This window comes from Globicephala melas, chromosome 1 (genome assembly GCF_963455315.2).
Source record: "Globicephala melas chromosome 1, mGloMel1.2, whole genome shotgun sequence".
Classification (NCBI taxonomy): Eukaryota; Metazoa; Chordata; class Mammalia; order Artiodactyla; family Delphinidae; genus Globicephala; species Globicephala melas.
In genome coordinates, this window is record NC_083314.1 from 60,692,680 (window position 1) to 60,716,967 (window position 24,288).

The 24,288-nt window shown below is 41.1% G+C and overlaps 2 protein-coding genes across 2 annotated transcripts in view; both read right to left on the bottom strand.

Annotated features, from left to right (window-relative positions):
- Nucleotides 1-13,281, bottom strand: part of TBX19 (T-box transcription factor 19) — a 28,375-nt gene extending 15,094 nt beyond the window's left edge. The window contains exons 1-4 of the mRNA XM_030875547.2: nucleotides 13,244-13,281; nucleotides 5,938-6,202; nucleotides 4,421-4,555; nucleotides 942-1,003 (exon numbers count right to left, since the gene is read on the bottom strand). Of these exons, the coding sequence (XP_030731407.2) occupies nucleotides 942-1,003; nucleotides 4,421-4,555; nucleotides 5,938-6,202; nucleotides 13,244-13,266 (485 nt within the window). The 5' untranslated portion in view covers nucleotides 13,267-13,281. The remainder of the gene's footprint in view (nucleotides 1-941; nucleotides 1,004-4,420; nucleotides 4,556-5,937; nucleotides 6,203-13,243) is intronic.
- Nucleotides 6,151-24,288, bottom strand: part of SFT2D2 (SFT2 domain containing 2) — a 59,400-nt gene continuing 41,262 nt past the window's right edge. Inside the window, exon 9 of the transcript XR_009563519.1 lies at nucleotides 6,151-6,202. The gene's annotated coding sequence lies outside the window, so the exon portion shown is untranslated. The remainder of the gene's footprint in view (nucleotides 6,203-24,288) is intronic.

Consider the following 24,288-nt stretch of genomic DNA (forward strand, 5'->3'; position numbering starts at 1 on the left):
TGATTTGTGATCAGTGCTCCTGCTGACAAAATTCAAGCAACAATAACAATAGCTAAGATTTGCATAGGACTTCAGGTCACAATCACATCTGTGATATGCTAGATCCACCAATGATCCTGTGAGAGAGTATTACTACACCCATTTCGCAGATTTAAAAAATGGGTCCCAGAAAAGTAAACTGACTTATGCAAGCCAGGAAATGGCAAAGCCAGGACTCAAAGCTACGATCTCTCACTCAAAGTCCTAATTTTTTTTTTATTATACTACTTTTCTTATCTGAAAAAGTTATTTCTTCTACATTGTCAAAATTAAATCAAGTATTGACAGCACAGACCCCTGTGACACATCACTGTAAATATCTGTCTATTAATCTAGAGCCTTTAAGATGAAAAGGAAAAATTAGACGGTTATAGGAGTTAGTGTAAAGATTTGAAACAGACAATAAAATCTGAACACTTCAAAGGAAATCATTCACACCCCCAAAATCTCTGACTTCTCTTCTCTCAGACCTGAAAGACATGAGCCTCTCACCTTTATGAATATCTCATATGAATTACTCACCTTTCCTTGGTGAAATCTAGTTTTTTTTAAAAAAACTTATTGAAATCATATTATTCAGATAATTGTAGGAAAGACAGAGTGAATTATTAAAAATTTAAATCACTTATTTTTTTTAATGGGATTGTACTACTTTTAAGAATCTGTAGTAAAACAGGGCTAATGAAACATGGCCAGTTCCGGGATCTCCTGGACCCATATTATAAGGGACAGGTAATTATGAGTTTGTTCTATTTTGCTGATTTTGTTGGACATTGAATTGAATATTAAAAACATGCTTCTATCAAAGGTAATGCAAGTGCTACTAGTTAGTTCCTTTTAAGATGATTATAAATTTCACATTTACAGAAATCATAAGATTTCACTGAAATTTCTCTACTCACCTTTCCTTAGCATCCAAGAAGGCTTTGGCAAAAGGGTTGTACTTGATTTTGAGAGCTGTTATCTTGTGTTTACAAAGACAAGAAGTGTTAGTGAAAGTAGAACATGCATGGGCAGACAGAACCCTTTATCTTCACCTGTGAATTTCTGTAAAATCAGAATAATTCTCCTTTCTCTTTTTTTCTCCCTCTCCATGTCTCTTTGCTTACTTCTGCACAAAATCACTATTGCACTGTCCAACAAGAAACGTTTTATTGTCACATGTGGTAAAAATGCCAAATATAGTATAAAGTGAGCAAAGAAAGGACAAAGCATTAGACATGCACAAGCCTTATGTGCCAAACCCAGCATTCATTCCGTTACTCATTCATTCTTTTCAACAACAATTGAACACCTACCATCTGTCAGTTAGTTTTCCAGTCACTGAGACACAGAGGAGAGTTATACAGGTGAGAACCTGCCTCCAGAGTCTTGAGTACAGACTAATATCAACTCCCTAACTCTTAAATAATCACTTACCCTTTGGGCCATGTTAACACAAAAAACAAACTATCACTTCCAACCACTGTCACTCTTTATCCCCCCTGGCCTTAGCCTGCTTCATTTTTCTTCAGAGCCATCTGACCAAATATATATATATGTTTGGTTTTCATCTCTCCCCACTGGGATTTAAGTGCCTTGAGGACAGTGCAGTATTACCAGCATGTAGTAATACTCAGCAAATATTTGCTGAATAAAGGAAGATTTTGGCTCCCTTATCCACCCCTGTGGCCACTCTCCTCTCAGGGTGCATGTACATCAAATTGGCAGGGATACATCATCAGGAGACGGAGGCTCTGAGGTTAGATTTTCCTGAGCTTGATTCCCCTGAGGCATGTTCAAGACAAGAATTACAGCATCAGGCTGGTAGCTTGCTGGAGGTGTGGCCTTAGCCCTGCTTGTAGTTCAGAAGGAACTGTCCCGCCCATGTCCAGGAAAAGCTGAGCACTTACCCAGAGGGCAACCAGATGACAGGTTCCACCAGCCACGCACTAAGAGAGCAGGCAGCATGTAAGTGGATAAGGGGCATTGCCCGGAGGCCAGAGGAGGCCAGGATGGGGTCCCCAACTCCTCCCTACTTTGCAAAATTGCAAAAGCCCACCCTCCCCTCATAGACCCAGACTCCATCCTACAGAGAGTAGCAGAGGGAGGAGGGCAATCTGATGAACAAAGTGGTTCAGCCTATAAAAACTGAACAGTACTTGAGGGCCTATTTAAATTAAGAGATATTTAGTTAATTTCTCTTCCCACTGACCTGCTGGAGGGGCTCAGCTAAGAGGCCAGATTACCTATAGAAGAGAAATTACATTTCCCTGCACATCTGTAGCGTGAGTTAAATCTGCACCTAATTTCACCTGTAGGCACTAAGGCAGCAGTTTCCAAACCTGGATGATTATCAGAATCCTTTAAGGGGAGTCTTAAAACTACAGATTCTGGGCACCGTCACTGGAGATTCTGACTCAGTTGGCTGGGTGGGATGCCAAAAATCTTTTAAAGCTTCCCAAGAGGGCTTCCCTGGGGGCGCAGTGGTTGGGAGTCCGCCTGCCGATGCAGGGGATGCGGGTTCATGCCCCGGTCCGCGAAGATCCCACATGCCGCGGAGCGGCTGGGCCCGTGAGCCATGGCCGCTGAGCCTGCGCGTCCGGAGCCTGTGCTCCGCAACGGGAGAGGCCACAACAGTGAGAGGCCCGCGTACCATAAAAAAAAAAAAGCTTCCAAATAAAGAAATGCAAATTAAAGCAACAATAAGATACCATTTTTTTCTGCCCTATCGAATTATCAAAGCTGAAAAAGTAGGTAATCACAGATGTTGAGAATGGTGTGGGGATTGTAAATGGATATACCCTTTGGAGGGAGTTGTTGGGGTTTTGTCTATCACAGTTCTAAACACACACTCTCCTCAACAGAACAATTCCATTTCTGGGTGCTTAATATTCTCTGCAGTATTATTCATCATAGAAAATAAAACAACTGGAAAGACCTAAATGTCCATTGGTGGGGAACTGATTGCCTGAAATATGGTATATCCTTTGCAGGCATTTCAGAAAAGGAGATAAGCCTAAATCTAATTACATAGAAAGATATTCATAATATACTGTTAAATACAGGGAGAAAAGTAATTGCAGAGTAATATGAACATGAACCAATTTGTGTGAGGAAATCTATACACTGATATATATTTATAAATGCATAGTATGTGTGGGGAAAAAAAACCACACTCTAAGCTATTATTTGTAGTGCCCCAGGGGAGTAGGACTGATAAAGCAGGAAGGAAAGAGAACATTTTTACCTTTTATTTTTTTATTTCATTGTACATACTTCTGTACTATTTGTTTGTCATGGGGTTTTTTTTTTAATGAACATGTATTACCATTAAAAAAAATTTTAAGTGGCTTCCCTGGTGGCGCAGTGGTTGAGAGTCCGCCTGCCGATGCAGGGGACGCGGGTTCGTGCCCCGGTCCGGGAAGATCCCACATGCCGCGGAGCGGCTGGGCCCGTGAGCCATGGCCGCTGAGCCTGCGCGTCTGGAGCCTGTGCTCCACAACGGGAGAGGCCACGGCAGTGAGAGGCCCGCGTACCGCCAAAAACAAACAAACAAAAAATGTTTAGGGGTGGGGGAGGGATAGATTGGGAGTTTGGGGTTAGATGCAAACTATTACATATAGAATGGATAAACAACAAGGTCCTACTGTAGAGCACAGGGAACTAGGTTCAATATGCTGAGATAAACCATAATGGAAAACAATATGAAAAAGAATGTATATGTATAACTGAGTCACTTTGCCGTAGAGCAGAAATTAACAACATTGTAAATCAACTATACTCCAGTAAAACAAATTTTTATGTTTAATCAAAAAGAATCCAACCCATCAGATGTCCTGGTGACCAGCAGGCCTGGAAACTCCTAAAGTATGTGGATGGACCAAATAATTCTGCTCCCGCAGAGTTCACGGAGACCAGCTTCTGGCTACTCTGCTCTAACCACCAGAGGGGCTCAAGTGAAGCAGGAAAAGACCTACATGTGCTCCAAAAAAGCTAACAAGTGGGACAGATAGCATCACACAAAGCCGAAGAAGATGCGCGAGATTGGATCAATTCCCACACATTTGCTTTAAAATAGGAGAGACACGCAGCTCTTTGTAGGCCAAGGGCCTGGAAACAAAGACTTCTGAGTTTCTGCTAATTGTATTACAATGCACAGCGGTGCCTTATTGGCACCAGGAAAAGAAGCACTGACGGGCCTTTGGCAAACGAGGAGGAGGGTGTGGAAAGCGACTACTGCACTGTTTAACTTCATTTTTGCTGAGTGTATCTGAGTCCTGGAAAACCTACCTTTCGTCCATGCTTGGTCATGGCAATAAAAGCACCACCACCCAGTCCTACCACATTCTCCCAGGTGACATCTACACACACACACACACACACACACACACACACTCACCTCCTCGTTCTGATAGGCAGTCACAGCTATGAACTGGGTTTCAGGGAAGGAGCAGTTCATCACCATTCGATGGGCACCTCCAACACGTACTATGTGAACCTGGGGTTCATATTTATGCAGAGAATTCAACATTATCTGTGGAGGTGGAAGGAGAGAGAGGACATGCAAAGCCTGGGGCGGCACAAGTGACAGATGACCCAGCGCCTTTGGTTAGTCGCAAGCCCAGCACCCCCTCCGTTAAGGCTACACACACCGAATCCTCGGTTGCCCGAGCTGCCTCCACCTCTCTGAGAAATTACTGAGGGGACATTTTTTAGAAGCTCTCAGGGAGCATAACTTTGGAGATGCTTATAGCAGGGTGAGGGGTGGGTTGCCAGGGAAGAGCTGGTCTAAAGAGTGTTCAGTTTTCTGCTAAAATCCTGGCTTCCTTTTTTTTCTCTCCCATTTTCAGCACAATGATGTGGATTTTGCTCTGTTAAAACATACTGTTTTTCTTCCTATAAAGAATCCTAATATCTCAAAATCCTGACACGGGCTGCATTACATAAAGTATAATGACGGCTGACATCTGCCGGCTACATAAAATACACTCTTGGTGATTCAAACCAGAGGTTTATTGAAAATCTCATGTTGTGAAATCTGGGGGGGGGGAATAATAGTTTACTTTTCAATTTCCTGTTTTAATAAATAACTGGAACCTTCTGAATATTGCAAAGACTTAGGTGGATGACTTCCGCTCTTAAAACAAGAACCCCTATGTCCCAGCTAGGTAAGCACAGAGATCAGAGAAGGGGTGAAAACTCTGAGGGCTAAGAGGCTGACCAAAGGGAAATCTGGGGGAATGAGACCTCTTCCTCCCAGCTGTGTCTCTAATCCCCCAAAACAGTCTACATTTTATAAAGCAAATAACAACCTTGCACAGTACCCTAGTGTTCACAATCCTACCAGAGGAAACAAAAGAATAAAAAGCCTCAAAATCTTGTTTACTCTAATTGGAGACCTTAAATAAAACCTTCCTTATTTAAGGTTTGTTTGGATATTTTTTTCTGAAAACCCAAAGCTGATTCAATATTCTATTGATAATTATCACAATACCCAAGTGGAGGGAGCAATTATTTCATTTCGAAGCAGCTTTTTATTAAGGTAGTTGTCTCTTGCCAACATGCCACTTACACCAAAAAGAGGGGAGAGGGAATAACAAAACCCTGGTACCCACAAACATCTCCCTCCTCCCCAGCTGGGTAAAAAGCACCACACACAAGACAAAACTCTGAAAGGCCCCCCGATGATGATTAAGTAAACTACTGCGCTCTCTCACTCTCTCTTAACATCAGGAAGTCCATTAAAAACTGAAAGCACCAATTAAGAGCTGTTTATTCCTGTTCACATTTGGACTCCGGGGAATAATTGGCTTCCCTGAGAGAAGAGGTCGGTGAGGACCCCCTAATTGCCTAAATGCACCCTTGAAATTTCTTGATTGGTGTAGTGGGGTTAGGGTGGCCGGGCAACAGTCGTACCTGCCCACCTCCGTTGAGCTTGTTGGTCAGCTTCACTTTGCTGAAGGAGATGGGTGCCTTCATCCAGTGGGCCCCGAAGTTGGGGGAGTCCGGGTGGATGTAGACACAGCTGTGGCTGGAGACCTCTGGCTTGCCCGCGGGCACCCATTCCCCATTGACGTACTTCCAGCGGTGACTGTCCGTTGGGACAAAGTCCAGCAAGAGCGAGTACATGGCATTGGGGTCCAGCCCCGTGACGCTAATCTTTAGGACCGGGAACATCCGTCTAAAAGAAAAGACAGAAATTGAGCCACAGGAAGGATGTTAGAGTGTTAGGGACATCTCCCTGCTTGTCCAGCCCTCTCTCCACTCAGAGGAGACCTTGCATTTTCTGTCCCAGGGGTGCAGAAAATGCCCCGGGGGAGGCCAAACAAAGAGGGGCCAGGCCAGCAGCCCCAAGTCCAGCTAAGCCTCTTTTTACCAATGTATTTTATATTGGGATTTTACTTTTAAATGTTGTGCTCCACTTTAAAGTCTGAAAACCACTGATCTAGTCATTTGACTAGAATGAAGTACCTCCTGAAGTTTAAGGTATATAGTCAGATGCCAGGTTCCCACAGAGCTTTCTCCAGAGGTTTCCACCCAGCCTACATCAGATTCTCATGCTAATGACACAAAGCAGCCCTTCTCCATCTCACAAAGAACACCAGTTCTGAATAATAGTAATAGCGTTATAGGGAAAACATGGTTTTTTGGTAAAGTGAGTGAAGGGAACACTTGACTATACATCAATTCAGACCACTTCCTTTCCTGCAGGACTTGTCAGAGGCTTTAATGTGCACCGTGAACCTTTGGAAAGGAGGTTCGGGGTTGTGCACACTCTGCACTTATGTACCAGTGCTACCTTCTCACCTAGCATCTTGCGGGAATTTGCATTCAAGAAATACACTTTGAGACACGCTGATCTGGATTTGCTGGTCCCTTCTTCCACCCTCTAGGGCAACACCAGCAAGCTTACTCTCACAAATATTTGGAGAAGCTATCTCACCTGGCTTCTGATTCTCTTTAGTTGCCTTTCCCTTCACCAAACTTTCTGAGTTGCTCCAATCTCCTCAAAAGACCTAGTTTCCAGACAGACCCTCACCACCTCGCAATTGCCCCAGAGGCTGTCTTATTTGTCAATACATCTTTTAAAATCTGAATCCCCAAGTTGAGAAGCTAACAATCTAAGGTCTAGACATGTGCTGCTCAGAGTGGTCCATGAATCAGCTGCATCAGTATCAGCTGGAAATTTATCAGAAATGCAGAACCTCAAGCAGCACTCCAGACCTACTCAGTCAGGATCTGTGCTTTTGCAAAATCCCCAGGTGAGTCATTGGAACATTAGAGCTTAAAAGGTACTGGTCTAGGCAATCTTTAGCTTTTAAGACAATAACTAAGGAGATATCCAAGGGAATAAGGGGGAGTCACTCTGAGGATTTGTGCTTCTGGTGAGGCTGGGAGGAGAATGAAAAGGGGGAAACTGGAATGTGTCCACTGCTAAGAGAAGGGGTTGCCAGGAGCGGAAGTGTTAAAAGCAGAAAGGCCAGGAACTGGAGGGTCACAAAGAGCACCTCCTGGGTCCAGAGGTTCCTGGTTTTGAGGTGAGGTACAATGGGAATTGATACATATGTTAAGCGAAGAAACTGACCGACAGATGACAAAGGATGGATCTAGAGATGGACTCGACCCATCCAGGCTTCTCAGTCTCCTGAGTTCAAATTACATGGGCTCCCTGAGCTCTCTGGACAGAAAGGATTTTTTTCCCTCTGGTTCGCCCACCTCATCAATACTTCCTTTCCGACTCCTTTGCTGGATCCTCTTCCAGCTTAGTCCTCCAGTTGTGGATGCGTAATGGGGATCTGTTTTCAGCACCCCCTCTTTTCTAAATGTCCTACCGTAGAGACCACTTCTAATCTCATGGCGGAATACAAAGAGCCTGGAGGATTTTATACCAACCAAGTTTCATACCCCTGGTAGGGTGCTTAGCAAGCATTAATAGATAGTACCTTTGAGTACTAGAGGGTGGGTGACTGAGATAATGAAATTGAAGCTTGGTGAGTTTAAGTAAACTAGCTTAAGTCCATATATTCAGGAAGGGTGGCAGTTGAAACCAAACAAACTGAACCAGAACCTACCCTTGAAATCATTCTTCACACTCACTAGGATGGCTATAATAAAAAAGGTGAACAACAGCAAACACAGGTAAGGATGTGGAGAAATTGGAACCCTCATACATTGCTGGTGGGAATAGAAAATGGTCCAGCCACTTTGGAAAAAAAGTCTTGCAGTTTCCTCTGTTAAAATACAGAGTTGTCATATGACCCAGCAATTCCATTCCTAGGTGTATATGCAAGAGAAATGAAAACATACACCCATAAAAACTCGTATACAGACAGTCATAGCAGCATTATTCGTTACAGTCAAAAAATGGAAACAACACACGTGTCCATTGATGAGTGAATAAATAAAACGAGGTATATTTATACAATGAAATGTAGTTTGTCAATAAAAATGCTATAACCTGGATGAACCCTGAAGACACTATGCTATACTTTAAATCGGTGAATTGTATGGTATGTAAATTATCACAATAAAGCTGTGAACAAAAGAAAAGTCAAGAAGTAAAGAAGCCATGGTGTCCTGGCTCTTAGAAGGACACATCCAAAACGTGGTAGAACCATTTGTTGCTTTATTCTCTAGTACTTCATTTGCCAAGGATTTTACGATTTTTATTTTTATCACAACACAAATGAACTAAGAGATGCTATATATTTTTATCTCCATTATGCCAATGAGGAGTAAATATAAGTCAGTCAACCAGCCAAAAGTCTTGTAACTGGCAATGGAACTCACCCTGCCTCTGAGCCAAGTTCAGTTCCTCCTGCCTCCCCCCTGCCTCTTTCTCTGGCCTCACAAGGACCGGGATGTGTTATCTATTTACTTATGGGCAGCACTCATGACCAGGCTATGCTGTGAGGGATAAACTGCACTTCTTATCAATTTGATCTTTTTTCCCCGTTTCTTCCCAAGGTGTGGCTAACCACAGAGATGGCCAAGAGTCTTTGAGAAGCTAAGAAATATGTAAATCAGACCCGATATCAGAGAGAGAGAGAGAAGCAAATGTGGCAGGGCATATAAGCACTCCTCAAAACCGGGCTTGAGGAACCACACATGCTTAGGCTTGGCCAGTGAACTCTGTGTTGATTTGCTGTGAGGCTAGTTTTTCAGTTTTCATTTCTCTAACAGAGGATCTTGAGAGCCAACACTGCTAGAGAAGGCTCTGAGGAGTGAGGTCTGTGGGAAGGAAGAAAGAGGGCAGAGGGCTTCCCTGGTGGCGCAGTGGTTGAGAGTCCGCCTGCGGATGCAGGGGACACGGGTTCGTGCCCCGGTCCGGGAAGATCCCACATGCCGCTTAGTGGCTGGGCCCGTGAGCCATGGCCGCTGAGCCCGTGCGTCCGGAGCCTGTGCTCCGCAACGGGAGAGGCCACAACAGTGAGAGGCCCGCGTACCACAAAAAAAAAAAAAGAAAGAGGGCAGAGATAAAGCAGATTTTCTAGGTGGGAAAAAACAGCAGAGATGGTTAAAGGCAAAATTCAGGAAGTTTCACTTGTAAACTCCTTCCTCCATTTCCCCACAGAACTATAATAATCCTGAAACACTCATCAGAGCTTTTGGAGTGCGTGTGCTTGTGTACCCACAGGACATGGATGTTGAGGCGTATAGGAAGAGCAGCAAGAAACCAAAGCAGCCTGGTTAGAGGCAGATCACACAAATACATATGATCCTCATCCACTGCAATTGTAAACTTCAGAGACAAATATCCATGGACTACAGGGACATGGAAAATTATTTCCTGATGTGCAACCTTGGTTTCCTCTCCTCTTGCAACTCCATCCCTGGAAACTATGAACATCAGCTCACGGCACCAACATCACTTAATCACCGGCAAATTCAACTTAATGATCCTAACACTTATTTTATGATAACAAATGGATAAACCAATGACATCAGAAATCCTTCCAATTTCTTAAAATCTCCTCAAGGCATATTTAACCCAAATGAAATTAAATTATTTAACTGCATGGAAATACACATGAAATATAGCTGTTTCCCCTAAGGTGAAGATGTTACCGTAGAGAAAACAAAAGGTGCAAGAGATTTCACTTACTTGCCACTGAAAGCCGAAATAAATTTTTTTCTGCAACCTAAAATATAAGTTCCTAGCTTAAAGGATGGAGATAAAAGGAAGTACTTACAAGCTGGATGCACTAGTGGTGATTCAAATGAGCTCTAGGGGAGTATTATAATTGTTATTGTTAGTTCTGAAAGACTATTGAATATGAATAAGTAAACATTTTAAATAAAAAAGAAGGGAAGAAAAAAGAAACAGGAACGGGAAAAGAAATAGTAAAATGGGGGGGAGGGACAGAAGTGGGAGGAATGAAGAACCATCATAATCCCAGTTTCTGAGGATAATTCAATGATTTTCAGGGAAAATCTCTGTTTACTACTTCTGATCAATGTCAGAAGCAAGCCTCCTATTTATACACATAAATAAGTCTCCATTTGAAAATGACTCTTAATTCATCAGCCCGTCCTATGCTGGGTTTTTTTTTGCGGTACGCGGGCCTCACTGCTGTGGCCTCTCCCGTTGCGGAGCACAGGCTCCGGACGCGCAGGCTCAGCGGCCATGGCTCACGGGCCCAGCCGCTCCGCGGCATGTGGGATCTTCCCGGACCGGGGCACGAACCCCTGTCCCCTGCATCGGCAGGCGGACTCTCAACCACTGCGCCACCAGAGAAGCCCCTATGCTGTTTTAAAACTTGCTATTACACAGAACAATTACAGTCAACTGTGCAAGAACTATCTGATTACCCTCACTGAAGCTTTAGAAAAGTCAGAAAGTCAACTGCCTGCAGGGGCAGGCGAGTAACGCGAATGAAAAGGGCGAGGACTGGGTGTTAACAACCAGGAATGTTTTTCTCCCCAAAGAAGGGCCACAAATCCATCTACCTCAGGCTCAGGAGTTTGTGTGAAAGGCAGGGATGCTGCATCTAGAGTAGACATCATTCTACAGCCAGAGGAAAATGGGTAAAATGGAGAGATACAGGAATAGATGGTGAGGAGAAAAAAAGTGGGGGGGGGGAAGAGATGAAGATGAGAGTAAAGAAAACAACGAAACAAGAAAGATGTGTCTATATCCAGAGCAGGAAAGTGTTGTTAACAATTTATTCTGAGAAGCTAAGAGATTGAGAGTAATTCCAAACCACGCTCATTCATTACCAACCACATCAATTTCTTAGAGATCTGTCTTCCCTTCTTTATCTGAAGTACAAAGGGAACTTTCTATCTCCTGGCAAAATCTTGACGCTAAGGGGTTCAGAAACCCTAAGAAAAGATTCAGTTCACTAAGGAGGTGAAACGTCGCCAGGACCTCCACAGAAAATAAGAATAACCATGTTGACCATAATTAGACTCTTTCTACAAAGAATAATTTTCACATAGTTAATGACTTTAAACATGTGAAGACTTTTCAGTTTTAAATATGAAGAAAAAATTATATAGGCGCAAAAAGGCAAGAGAAAGCTCTTCTGAAATTATAAAAGTACATACCAATGTGACATATTATTAAATTGAATTTTATAATGGTTTTAGAAACTTTTATTTATTCCTCATTGAAACAGATTAACTATATATTTTTCTTGACGGTTGTACTTATTTTACTTCCATATATGACTGCTTTGACAGCCAAACAGATAGTATGAGGCTAAGTATTAGTGTAACTACAAAGAATAATGAACAGAAAGTTCTACCCGTCATCAGACATCATAAAATTTTTACCATTGTGTCATCACTCATCTTTGAAAGGGAAGAAAGTAAATCCAATTAGGAATTGGGGATGATTCTTTGAAATTAAAAACATGTTTTCTATTTCTTTCTACCAAAAATAATGTGTCAATACAGATCAAGAGTAGGAACAGGTGTAATTATAATTACAAATATTAAAAATAATAAATCCTATATATGAAATAAATATGGGACCCATTTAGAGAGCGAAAATAGAAGCATCAAGCAAGGTTGATATTCCTGCTACTATTAATAATCACAATTTATTGAAACGCCCTTATTTCTGGAACACGATTTACTTACCAAGCACTTTAATGTCACACAACAACACTCAAGTTCATAATTTTCCCGGATAGATGGGAATGGTTCATTCTCTATACCGTGCATTTTATGCAGCAATGGAAAAGTGAGACATCAGGAATGGAAGCATGTTTCACAAGGACAAAAGCCTGCCCGAAGTTCAACTAGCTTGGACTTTTCTGTCATTGGAGAACAGAATTTCTCTCAAGGATCATAATCAAAGTTCTGCTGAAACTAACCATATTGAAAATGCCTTTGGACGTTTTGTACTTTTGTGACCATGTGAACAGAAAGATCAGTGTCAACTGAATGTTGGGACCTGTTTGGCCAAGCTGGGAGCACTGAGATTTTCTTTCTAAATATTTTTATCTCCTCTACTAAATAGAAGCTCTTAATATTACCTAGACGTCACTTGGCAGGGCTAGATTTAATAGAACCCAAGAAACGCCAACAGAGATCCATTTCAGTTAATCCCTAATTTGTTGCAATGAAAAAAAAAAGGAAGGCATCTTCTCTTTTCTCAGGGCAGTATATTATGGTTTCATTAACTATTACTGCAACAACTCTCACATCGTCATAAACACACACAATCTCAAATGAACACTCACCACAAACACACAGGAAGAAGCAGATGCAGGGATAGGCAGTGAGATTAAATTTGCCTTTTTGCCTCTGAATCTTCAACTAGTCAGAAATGTCTGGCAAGTTCGCTACACTTCAGAGGAAACCATCCAGCTTCCAAATAAAGTTGCCTGTTACCTTATCTGAACAGAGTTGGGGCTCAAAGAATAATAATCTGCTCCAGGATATACAGTCAGTCAAAAATTAACATTATTTTCTGACATTTGAGTGCATTTCCCAAACCCATGGGACATGCCCCCCTTTATAATAATTTCCCAGAATTTCTTCATTTAAAATGCACGCAGGACAGGTGGCTTCACCCTCCACTTCTCTGATGATCTCAGAGAAATTAATTAAGTTGGCTGGGGGAAAGCCGTGGGAGACTGTCCTCCTCGGGAGCATGTTTAATCAGACCCCGCTGCCTCTGAGTTAAGAGCGGCAGCCTCTGCGATACTCAAGGGGCTTCGCTTCCCTTGCCAAGCCCCGCCAGCCCAAGCAGGGCCGTGGATAAACTCACCTGCCGTTCTTGGTCACGATCATTTCATTAGTGACTTCCTTGAACCTCTGCCAGAGAGGGGCATCCTCCAGGATGATCTGAAGTTGCTTCTCCGTAGGGTCGCCTTTTTCCCTCCCTGCCTGAAGCTCACTTTCCACCACATTGAGCAGGCGAGAGACGGTACCATCGCTGGTCTTCTGTGTGCCCAGCTCACTCATGGCCACAGGCCCCTCTCAAACTTTGCTGAGAAACGTTACCTACTTTGCCTGCTTCCACCTCTTTCCTCCTGTCACTTGCCTGCTTTTCAAATCCAGCTGGACATGCCTGGGGAGCTGGGGAAGAGACGCCCTGTCTCTTGCCTAAGCTCCTAGCATGACACCCCTGAAAGTCTCCAAATTATAACACCAACCTGTTAAGCTTCAGTTGGGGTGGGGGATGGAGGGAGGGGAGAGATGGGGAAGAAAAAGCCCTCTCTTAATTACTCATTGGATCAGGTGGGAGACAACCTGGCTTTCCCATTGGCTGCTGTGTATAGAGTAGACATTTAAGAAGAGTACTCCATCCAAATTATCAGGCTTTTATCTTGCCGTACCTGAAGAGGTCTAATCGGTGTATTGAGGACCATTTTCCTGTTAATTAAAATTGTTCTGGGCCCAGACTGCAACAATCAGGCAAATCATGTTTGTGTATAAATCATGGCATGTGGCACCTATAGGGAAAGAGGTCCTGGGGAGGATCGACAAACGTGATGCCAATACAGGTTTCCTGACCCAGTCGAGAACCTAAATCCATAAGCTATTCGCTAGCTCTGAATAGAACAGCATATATGGAAGGCCAAGGGCACCGTGCCAAGGAATATGACAACTGTGTCGCAGAATGAAGGAAGGTACTCTGTGCGCCACCTGCTCAAGGGTCAGAGATCAGGAGCAAAGCGCTAAGGACCTCTTTCTCCCAGGGTATCCCGTACTGTCATCGCTCTCCTGAGGAATCCTACACATTCACACCCTGCTCATCTCAAGTGTCCTCTTGTCTCTACAAGCAGACGAGCTCTGAACCTGGTTCCTCCTCCTAGAATCCACAGCCTAAGTATTTCTTATCTCCAAACCCAGCCAGTGGGAGAAAAAAAAAAAATCATTTAGCATCATATTAATCTAAGGAAGCACTCTGCCCCCAGCGAGTGAAAATAAGCTTTTTACATTATTAGGCAGGACAATTTTAATCCCAAGTCCAGAAAGGCATTCTGGCTTTCCCCTTAGACGGTCCATGGCCTATCTGGCATTCTGGGGTGAATCCCCACTTTCCCTTGGGAGATAATACTAGTAGAAAACATTTCTTTTACCCATGACACATAGTACAACTGGGGAGGGGTGAAGGGCAGAGATAGCTCTACCTCCTCAACTCTGAGTAGATCCTGGGACTTTGTGAGTTTTTCTCTTGCTACAGCAGAAAGCTATAGAAGATACAAACAAAAGGAAAATAGTAGAACTGGCTCACTCTGCTGTACAGCAGAAACTAACACAACAGTGTAAGTCAACTATACTCCAACAAAGGAAATTTTTTTAAAAATGTATTTTCCCTTAAAAAAGGAAAATAAAAGCAAAAAGGTAAGATAAAGTCAGGGTGAGGATAATATACAAAATGCATTCAGTGCCTCCTAAGTGCCAAATACCAATGAAGCATCCAATGATGAATGAAGCAGAAATGGCCCTGCCTTCGTGGAATTAACAACCTGAGAGAGAAGATGAATGACATAAACAACAACTGAGTAATTACCAATAGTGATAAGTCTAGGAAGACTATGTAAAGGCGTGAGGTGGTGGAGAAAAGTGGGTGCAAAGCAATGTGGGGTCGTATGGACAGTCATCTCTGAGGAGGAGACATTTCAGCTGAGACCAAAAAGATGACAAGGATTTAGTCAGTAAAGAGTTGGGGGAAGAGTTCAGGCAGAGGAACCACAGGCAAGAAGCATGGCTTGGGCCATTTAGAGAAAAATGAGGGAGGCTGGCATGGCAAGAATATGGTGGTGAAGAGAGCAGAGCGAGATGTGCTTTAAGAGGGGCCTTATGAGCTCTAGGAGGGAGTTTAGATTTTATTCCATATGAGAAAGGAAACTACTGTATTAGTGTGTATTAAAGTGGGAAGATGGCATGTTTTGCTTTGTGGTTTTTGTTTTTTTTTTAATCTGGATGATTTATAGAGAATATAGTAAAAGGCAAGAGTTGAAGAGAAAAATTAGAGAGTTGTTATGGTGGTTCAGGCGAGAGATGGTGGTGGCTTAGCCTAGGGTGGTGGCTGTGGCCACAAAGACACGTGATTGGATTCTAGATACATCTTAGAAGTGGATATGGCCGAACCACATGAGGGACTGGATGTGGGGGGAGGGAGGGAGTGTCTGCGGTGAATGATTAGTAGATGGGAGGGCCATTTACTGAGATGGGGAAGGATGCAGGGAGAGGGGTTTACAGAGGTACTGCTTTAGTTAGGGAAAGAAAAATTTTCATTTGCACAGAATTAATATTGAGAAGATTGTGACAGTCTGAATAAGATGACCATGGCCTAATCCCCAGAACCTGTGAATATGTTACCTCACGTGATAAAAAGGAACTCTGCTGCTCGACATCATATGTCCTCAGGAAAATGCAGGTTAAACCAATAATGAGTTAACACTACATGACTATTAGAATGACCAAAACCCCAAACACTGACAACACCAAACGCCGATGAGGATGCAGCACAATAGGAATTCTCACTCACCACTGGTGGGAATGCGAAATGGTACACCCGCTTCGAAAGACAGTTTGGTGGTTTCTTATGAAACTAAACATACTCTTACCACACGATCCAACAATCACACTCCATGGTATTTACTCAAATAAGTTCAAAACTTATGTCCACACAAAAACCTGCACACATGTTAACAGCAGCTTTATTTATAACTGCCAAAACTTGGAAGTTACCAAGAAGTCCTTCAGTAGGTGAACGAATTAATAAACTGTGGCACATATCCCAACAATGGAATATTATTCAGTGCTAAAAAGAAATGAGCTATCAAGCCACGAAAATACTTGGAGGAAATTTAAATGTATATTGCTAAGTGAAAAAAGCCAATCCAAAAAGGCTACATACTGTATAATTCCAACTATATGACCCTCTGGAAGAGGCAAAACTATGGAGACAATGAAAAGAACAGTGGTTGCCAGAGGTTGGGAGAAAGAGGTGAATAGGCAGAGCACAGAGGAATTTTAGGGCAGTGAAAATACTCTGTATGATGTCACAATAATGAATACCTGTCATTATACATTTGTCCAAACCCATAGAATGTACAACACCAAGAATGTAAACAATGGACTTTGGGTGATGATAACATGTCAATGTAGGTTCATCAGTGTGACGAACGTACCACTCTGGTGCAGGATATTGAGAGTGGAGGAGGCTATGCACGTATGGGGGTAGAAAGTATATGGGAAATCTCTGTACTTTCTGCTCAATTTTCCTGTGAACCTAAAACTGTTCTAAAAACTAAAATCTATTAAAGGGGCGGGGGGAGGAGGCTTTGCAGGTATGACTAAGTTAAAAATTTGAGATGGGGAGATTTTATCCTGGATTATCAGGGTAGGCTCAAGGTAATCACAAGGGTCTTTATAAGAAGGAGGAAAAAGGATCAGAGTCAGAAAGGATGTAGGCACAGAAGCAGAAGTCAGAGAGAAGAGAAGATAATGGGCTGCTGGCTTTGAAAACGGAGGAAGGGGTAACAAGCCCAGGAAGTTGTAAAAGATAAGGAAATGGATTCTCCCCTACAGTCTCCAGAAGAAACACCTGCCAACACCTGGATTTTAGTCCAGTGAAACTGATTTAAGATTCCTGAGCTCCAGAACTGTAAGGTGATAACTTTGTGTTGCTTTAAGCCACTAAGTTTATGGTAATCGTTACAGCAGCAATAAGAAACTAATAGAAAAACCACAAGACATCTAAGCAGAGATTACAAGAAGGAACTGCTTAGAACTATGGCACACGTGTGGCTCTGAGCTTCCTAGCAGCCCATGCAAAGTGGGGGGAATACAATCTGGCATACATTACACTGTGCTCCTAAACTAAAAACAAGCCATTTGCCCAAGAAAAACTTCTCCTATGAATCTCTAGAGAAAAACACTGTGTGATACAGAGCAGTGTTTTCTCAAACAATCCATAAACACCAGTAAGATGAGGATCCCTACCTTCAAAGACTGTAACAATCTAGAAGAGAGAAAAAGGCATATGCCCAGGGAATTCCAATACAGATATGTGTGAAGCGTACCAGTAAGGGAGAAAAGAAGGAAATAATACTATTTTTCTTATCAGTTATATCCAAATCAGTGTGCAGCTGAAAACTAGGTTAGCACATGAATATCTTCAACCACTGGGCCCAGTAAAGAATGGCCCTTGGAGAATAGCACAGGCAATGGCTCTGGGGTGAACCCCAAGAGTCACCTAGCAATAAAAGATGGTTTACATTCTCTTCACTTTTAATCTGACCTGAGTAGACAATGGCTTCACTTTCCAGGCTATGTCTCCTCTAAGGTTTGTACTATATTAGATAGTTTAGATTGAACCATATGAAATGACTGTTATTCAACCTTTGTTTTATTTGAAAAAATAGCAATTTCATATGATTCAACTAATCAGATTTTAAACTAGTATAAAATGCTTTGACTGAGACAGCTATCTAATAATATCATTTTACTTAGATCATTGTTTTCTAGTTACTAAGTATCTTGCTATAGATAATTTTGAAAAATATAAGCAAGTAAAGAAAAACTACCGGGCTTCCCTGGTGGCGCAGTGGTTGAGAGTCCGCCTGCCGATGCAGGGGACACGGGATCGTGCCCGGGTATAGGAGGATCCCACATGCCGCGGAGCGGCTGGGCCTGTGAGCCACGGCCACTGAGCCTGTGCGTCCGGAGCCTGTGCTCCGCAACGGGAGAGGCCACAACAGTGAGAGGCCCACGTACCGCAAAAAAAAAAAAAAAAAAGAAAAACTACCCATAATCGCAACACCCAGAGATGACCTCTGCTAACAAGTTTGGTGTAGATATTTTTTATTTACAATATATGCATACTTTTTCCTTTAAAAATGGAATTTTTAAATGCTGCTGAGTAGGTATGGCAGATTGAACACATTCTTTTCTATCTGCTCTCCAAACAGCTCTAAAATGGTACTAAGGTAAAATGAAATGTAAACCCACAAAGTTGAGGAGTACAAGAGAGGAAACAACAGCAGATAAGAGATGTCAACAAAATTTTGGAAACTGACAAAACAAACGGCTGAGTGGTAACTGACGAGGCAGATCAGAGAAAGTTGAAATCTAAGTTTCAAGGTGAAGAAGCCAATAAGAAGCAAGCCAGTTGTGCCACAAAACTCTGAACTATCTCAGGGATTTAATGAATCATCTACTTCCGAAAGGAAGAGTGGGCAGGTAGTTCTGGCTAGGACCAAATAGGAAAATTTCTTGAAATTTTATTTAAGAAACGGTTAACTTTTGAGATCTTTACCCCTCAGCCAGGCAATTGGGCCTACCCATCGCAGCAGAAAACAAGAGAATGACTTTCAGAAGAGAGGGGATTTGAGAGGATTTGTACTCAAAGACAGCAGTCGCTGGTGGGGGTAGTGGTGAGGAACATACTGAAAACAGAGTATTATGATACACTCCTTAGGTAATAGACTTGGTGATTCCTCAATGCAATGACCCATCCCCAATGATCACCAACCCCAATCAAATGGGAAAAGCCAACCTTTGTAAAACTCTGCCCATGCACATAGGCATTCCATTGGCATTTACAGGCACACCTCAGAGATATTGTGGGTTCAGTTCTAAACCACCACAACGAAGCGAGTATTGCAATAAAGAGAGTCACATAAATTTTTTTGGTTTCCCAGTGCATATAAAAGTTATGTTTACACTATACTGTAGTCTATTAAGTGTGCAATAGCATTATGTCTAAAAAACAATGTACATACTTTAATTAAAAAATCTTTATTGCTAAAAATGCTTTATTGCTAAAAAAATACTTTATTGCTAAAAAATGCTAACCATCAGAAAATGCTAGCCTTCACGGACTTGCCTGGTGGTCCAGTGGCTAAGACTCCACGTTCCCAATGCAGGGGGCCCGGGCTTGATCCCTCATCAGAGAACTAGGTCCCACATGCTGCAACTAAGGGTTCACATGCCACAACTAAAAGATCCCACATGCCGCAACTAAGACCTGGAGCAGCCAAATAAATAATTTTTTTTTAAAAAAAGAGTGGGGGCTTCCCTGGTGGCGCAGTGGTTGAGAGTCCGCCTGCCGAAGCAGGGGACACGGGTTCATGCCCCGGTCCGGGAGATCCCACATGCCGCGGAGCGGCTGGGCCCGTGAGCCATGGCCGCTGAGCCTGCGCGTCCAGAGCCTGTGCTCCGCAACGGGAGAGGCCACGACAGTGAGAGGCCCACGTACCGAAAAAAAAAGAGTGAATTTAGAAAATGCTAGCCTTCAGAAAGTTATAATCTTTTTGCAATAGTTACATCACACAGATCACAACAAATATAATAATAATGAAAAAGCTTGAAATATGGTGAGAATTACTAAAATGTAACACAGAAACATGAAATGAGCAAACACTTTTGGAAAAAGTGGCACTGATAGACTTGCTCGACACAGGGTTGCCACAAACCTTCGATTTGTAAAAAGAACCCACTATCTGTGAAGTGCAATAAACCAGGTATGCCTGCATGGGCCTCAGCCTTAAATATGACAGTAAGAGACCATCAGACATCAGATGCGGAAGTCAGAGACCAAAGTAATAAATAAATAAATTTAAAAAGGAATTCTGAGTAAACAGACCATGCAGGGAGCAAAATATAACAAAAGAAAACTATAACTATTTTCCAGTTAAACATAAAAGAAAATCTTGCATTCATGAAATAAGACAAAGAGGAAGGAAGGAAGGAAGGAAGAAAGGAAGGAAGGAAGGGAGGGAGGGAGGGAGGGAGGGAGGAAGGAAGGGAGGAAGGGAGAAAGGAAGGAAGGAAGGAAGGGAGGAAGGGAGGGAGGGAGGGAGGGAGGGAGGGAGGAATTGTGGAGGACAGGAGAGAAGGAAGGAAGGAAGAGAAAAGGAGTCAGAAAGGAAGGGAAGGAAGAACTGGAGGACAAAATAGAGCTCTTGAAAATTAAAGACATCAAAACATGAATTTAAAATTCAATAAGAGCTTGGAAGATAGAGTTGATGAAATCTCTAAGAAAGTAAAACAAAGTGACAATGAGTTCCAAAAAGAAAGAACAGAGAAGACAAAGGGGCAGAAATTCTCCAATAAATAATACAGAAAAAGTTCCCAGAATTGAAGAACATAGGTTTCCAGAATGAAAAGTCCATGGAGGGCCCAGCACAATGAATAAAATATATATCTGCTCCAAAACACATACATCATTATGAAACTTTAAACACTGGTGATAAAGAGAAAAAAAACATAAAAACCTTTTAGAGAAAAAAAACAGGTCATATACAATAAATCATAAATTATAATGCCATCAGCCTTCTCAATAACAACCTGAAAGCTACAAGAAAATTAATTAATGCTCTCAGAATTGTGATGGAAAATTATTATTCATTCAGAATTCTATACCCATTCAAACTATCCAGTGTGAGACTAGAATAAATACATTTTCAGACCTACAAGGTATCAAAAATTTTACAATACTTCCCATGCCCTTTTGCTCAGAAGTTGCTAGGTAACTTCTTTTAAGTGTTCACCTGATGAGGCCAGACCCACCTAAGATGATCTTCCTTATATTAACTTAGAGTAAGCTGATTAGGATTCTTAATTACATATGCAAAGTCCTTTTTGCCATATAATTAGCATAATCACAGAAGTGATGTCTCCTCATATTTAGAGGTCCTTCCAACACCCAAGGGGCGGGGATTACACAGGGCATGTCCACCAGGGAGCCATCTTCGAATTCTGCCTAGCAGAGTATATTAAAAACAAACAAGCAAGAAAACAAATGAAATAAACTGAAGCAACTATGAACTACAAGGGAAAAAACAAGTTGTCCAAGAAAGGAAACGTAATCACAGTATATAACAGCTCAGCTGGAACCAAAATTGTAAAAAAGTAAATATTAAATGTTGATTTAGTAGAATGATGACAGTTGAATGATGAGAAGGGGAAGCTTGTATTGTGAGAGGAAGGGGATGCTAAATTCTCATCTTCTATGGTAGGAAGACAGTAAATATTGCCTAAAATTGAAAAATCAAGAAAGAGCAGTACAAATACGATGTTTAAAAATCTGGAGATAAATGGCTGAAGAAATAGTAAAAAGAAAGGAAAGTGACTACTTTTGGAGAGAGGGACAGATGAATGCTGGGTTTTTCCTTAAAATAAGTTTTTAAACATATGAGTAAATAAAATACTAATAAGATTTATTATTTTTAACAATGTATAAAGAATATTTTCCCATATCATCAAATAACTTCCTACATTGTTATTTTAATGCTTGCAACTTATTCCATCTTATGAATGGGTCATGTTTTATCTAAGCAATCTTTTATACTTACATATATGCTGTTTCTCCATTTTTTATCATTTTAAATAATTAGATAAGAATTCTGGACAACAAATATTTGGGAAAACATAATGATTGTTTTCTTACACATTCTAAAATTACACATGTAATTTTAGAAGCAGCGCTAATTGACAAGAACAAAATATGCTAACTATGTTATATGCATTATCTTATTTAATCCTTATAACAAGTCTATAAGGTAAGTGCTATAATTATATCCATTTTTTAGGTGAGAAAAGTTGAAACTCAGAGTGGTGAAGTAACTTGTCCATGGGCATCTAGACAATGAGTAATAAGGCCAGTATCTGAGCCTAAGGATAGTTTATTCTCTTAACCGTTACATTATACTGATTATTTACTATAGACCAGGCACTGTATTATGTGTTATATGAGTGACCTTATATAATATTCATAACCTTGTAAAGAATCATTGCCATCCCCTTTTTTTAAAATGAGGAGGGCACTCCAGCTCTGAGAGATTACATATGCTGCCCATGTCACATAACAAGTAAATGGTAAATTCATTTCAGTCTGGGTCATTCTCGTTCTGAAGGCTGAGTACCAATTTATAGTCCAAATAGATAGACTTTATTTTAACCCATCTATCTCCAGGAATTTATTCATTCAGCAACTTAATGATGAAATCAGGAGATCCTAATCATCTCCATATTATAGTAGATGAAAAAACTAGGTAAAGAAGGAAAAATGATTTGTCCAATAAGACGTGAACCAGGGAAAGAGTTAGAAAAGAAATGACCCTCCCACCCCCAGTGAATCTCCACCTGAGTACACAGCATCCCAGTGCATAAACAAGTGCACTTTTAGGGATCAAGGAATACCTCATGGGTGGTCCTCTATCCCCTTGCTAGGCTGGACAGTTAACAGGAAACTAGCAGGTGGGAATCTTCAACCCACCTTCCTCTTGCTCCACTGAACATCCTTCAATCACAGAAATTTTTTTCTACATTAGATAATGGGCTGCCATGGAAATTTTTGTTTGTTTTTTAAAGAAAAGGTGGGAAGGTGTTCTCATATTTTAAGAATAGATATATAAACTTTAAATATACATTTCAAAATCCTTGGACTAAATGATGCCAAAGGTGTTTCCCAGCTCTAGCAATCTAGCATTCCCTCTGATATATATTGGTGGTACTACTATAACTGTTGTTATTTTACGTACTAGCAAAGGACCTTTTTTTTTTTTTTTTGGCTGCGTTGGGTCTTCGTTGCTGCATGTGGGTGTTCTCTAGTTGCAGCAAGCCAATTATTTTACATATTAAAAAAAAAAGCTCAAAACCCCTCTTGGAAGTCTTCTCTTCCTCAGATATAATATGCTATTCCAGCTTTCCATGACAGTGAGTTGCCACTTTCTGAATTATTTTCTAAAAGCCTCACATGTGGGTCCCTGGCATATTTTATAAGTAGGGGTTCTGGTCAAGCTTCTTAGAAAACAAATCACTCGTTTTTTTTCTCTCTTCAGGTGTCTTTACAGCACGATGCCTACCTGTAGAGTTAAATCTTAGACAATATGTGATTCGGTATCATATCTTTGATAGTTTAAAATAGAGCTTCATATCTACATGTTAAGATTAAATCACTAAATTGTTTTGCCTCCAATATCATAAGCTCTTACTACTTTTAACCATAAAGTCAAGTAGCTAGCATATAGTAGGTCCTTTATAATTAGTGATTGATTTATTGTTTAATATGTCAGATGCAATGAAGTAAAAATTCATGTTTATTAAGAAAAAACCATTGTGTTTATTTAATGACATACTTTTAGAGGCATCATAACATATTTTTATTAAAGTATAGTTGATTTACAATATTATATTAGTTTCAGGTGTACAGCATAGTGATTCAGTATTTTTACAGATTATACTCCATTAAGAGTTATCAAGATAATGGCTATATTCCACTATGCTATACAACGTATCTTTGTTGCTTATCTATTTTATACATAGTAGTTTGTATTTCTTAATTCCATACCCATAACATGCCCCTCCCCCCTTCCCTCTCCGCATTGGTAACAAATAGTTTGTTTTTTATATCTGTAAGTCTGTTTCTGTTTTGCTATATACATTCATTTCTATTATTTTTTAGATTCCACATACAAATTATATCATACAGCATTTGTCATTCTCTGATTTATTTCACTAGTATAATATTCTCTAGGTCCATCCACATTGCTGCAAATGTCAGAATTTCATTCTTTTTATGGCTGAGTAATATTCCATTGTGTATATATATATATATATATATATATATATATATACATATATCTTCTTTATCCATTCATCTGTTGATGGACACTTGGGTTGCTTCCATATCTTGGCAATTATAAATAGTGACGCTATGAATGTTGAGGTGCATATATCTTTTCAAATTAGCATTTCCTTTTGTTCTGGATATATCCCAGGATGGGATTGCTGGATCACATGGTAGTTCTATTTTCAGTTTTTTGAGGAACTCCCATACTGTTTTCCATA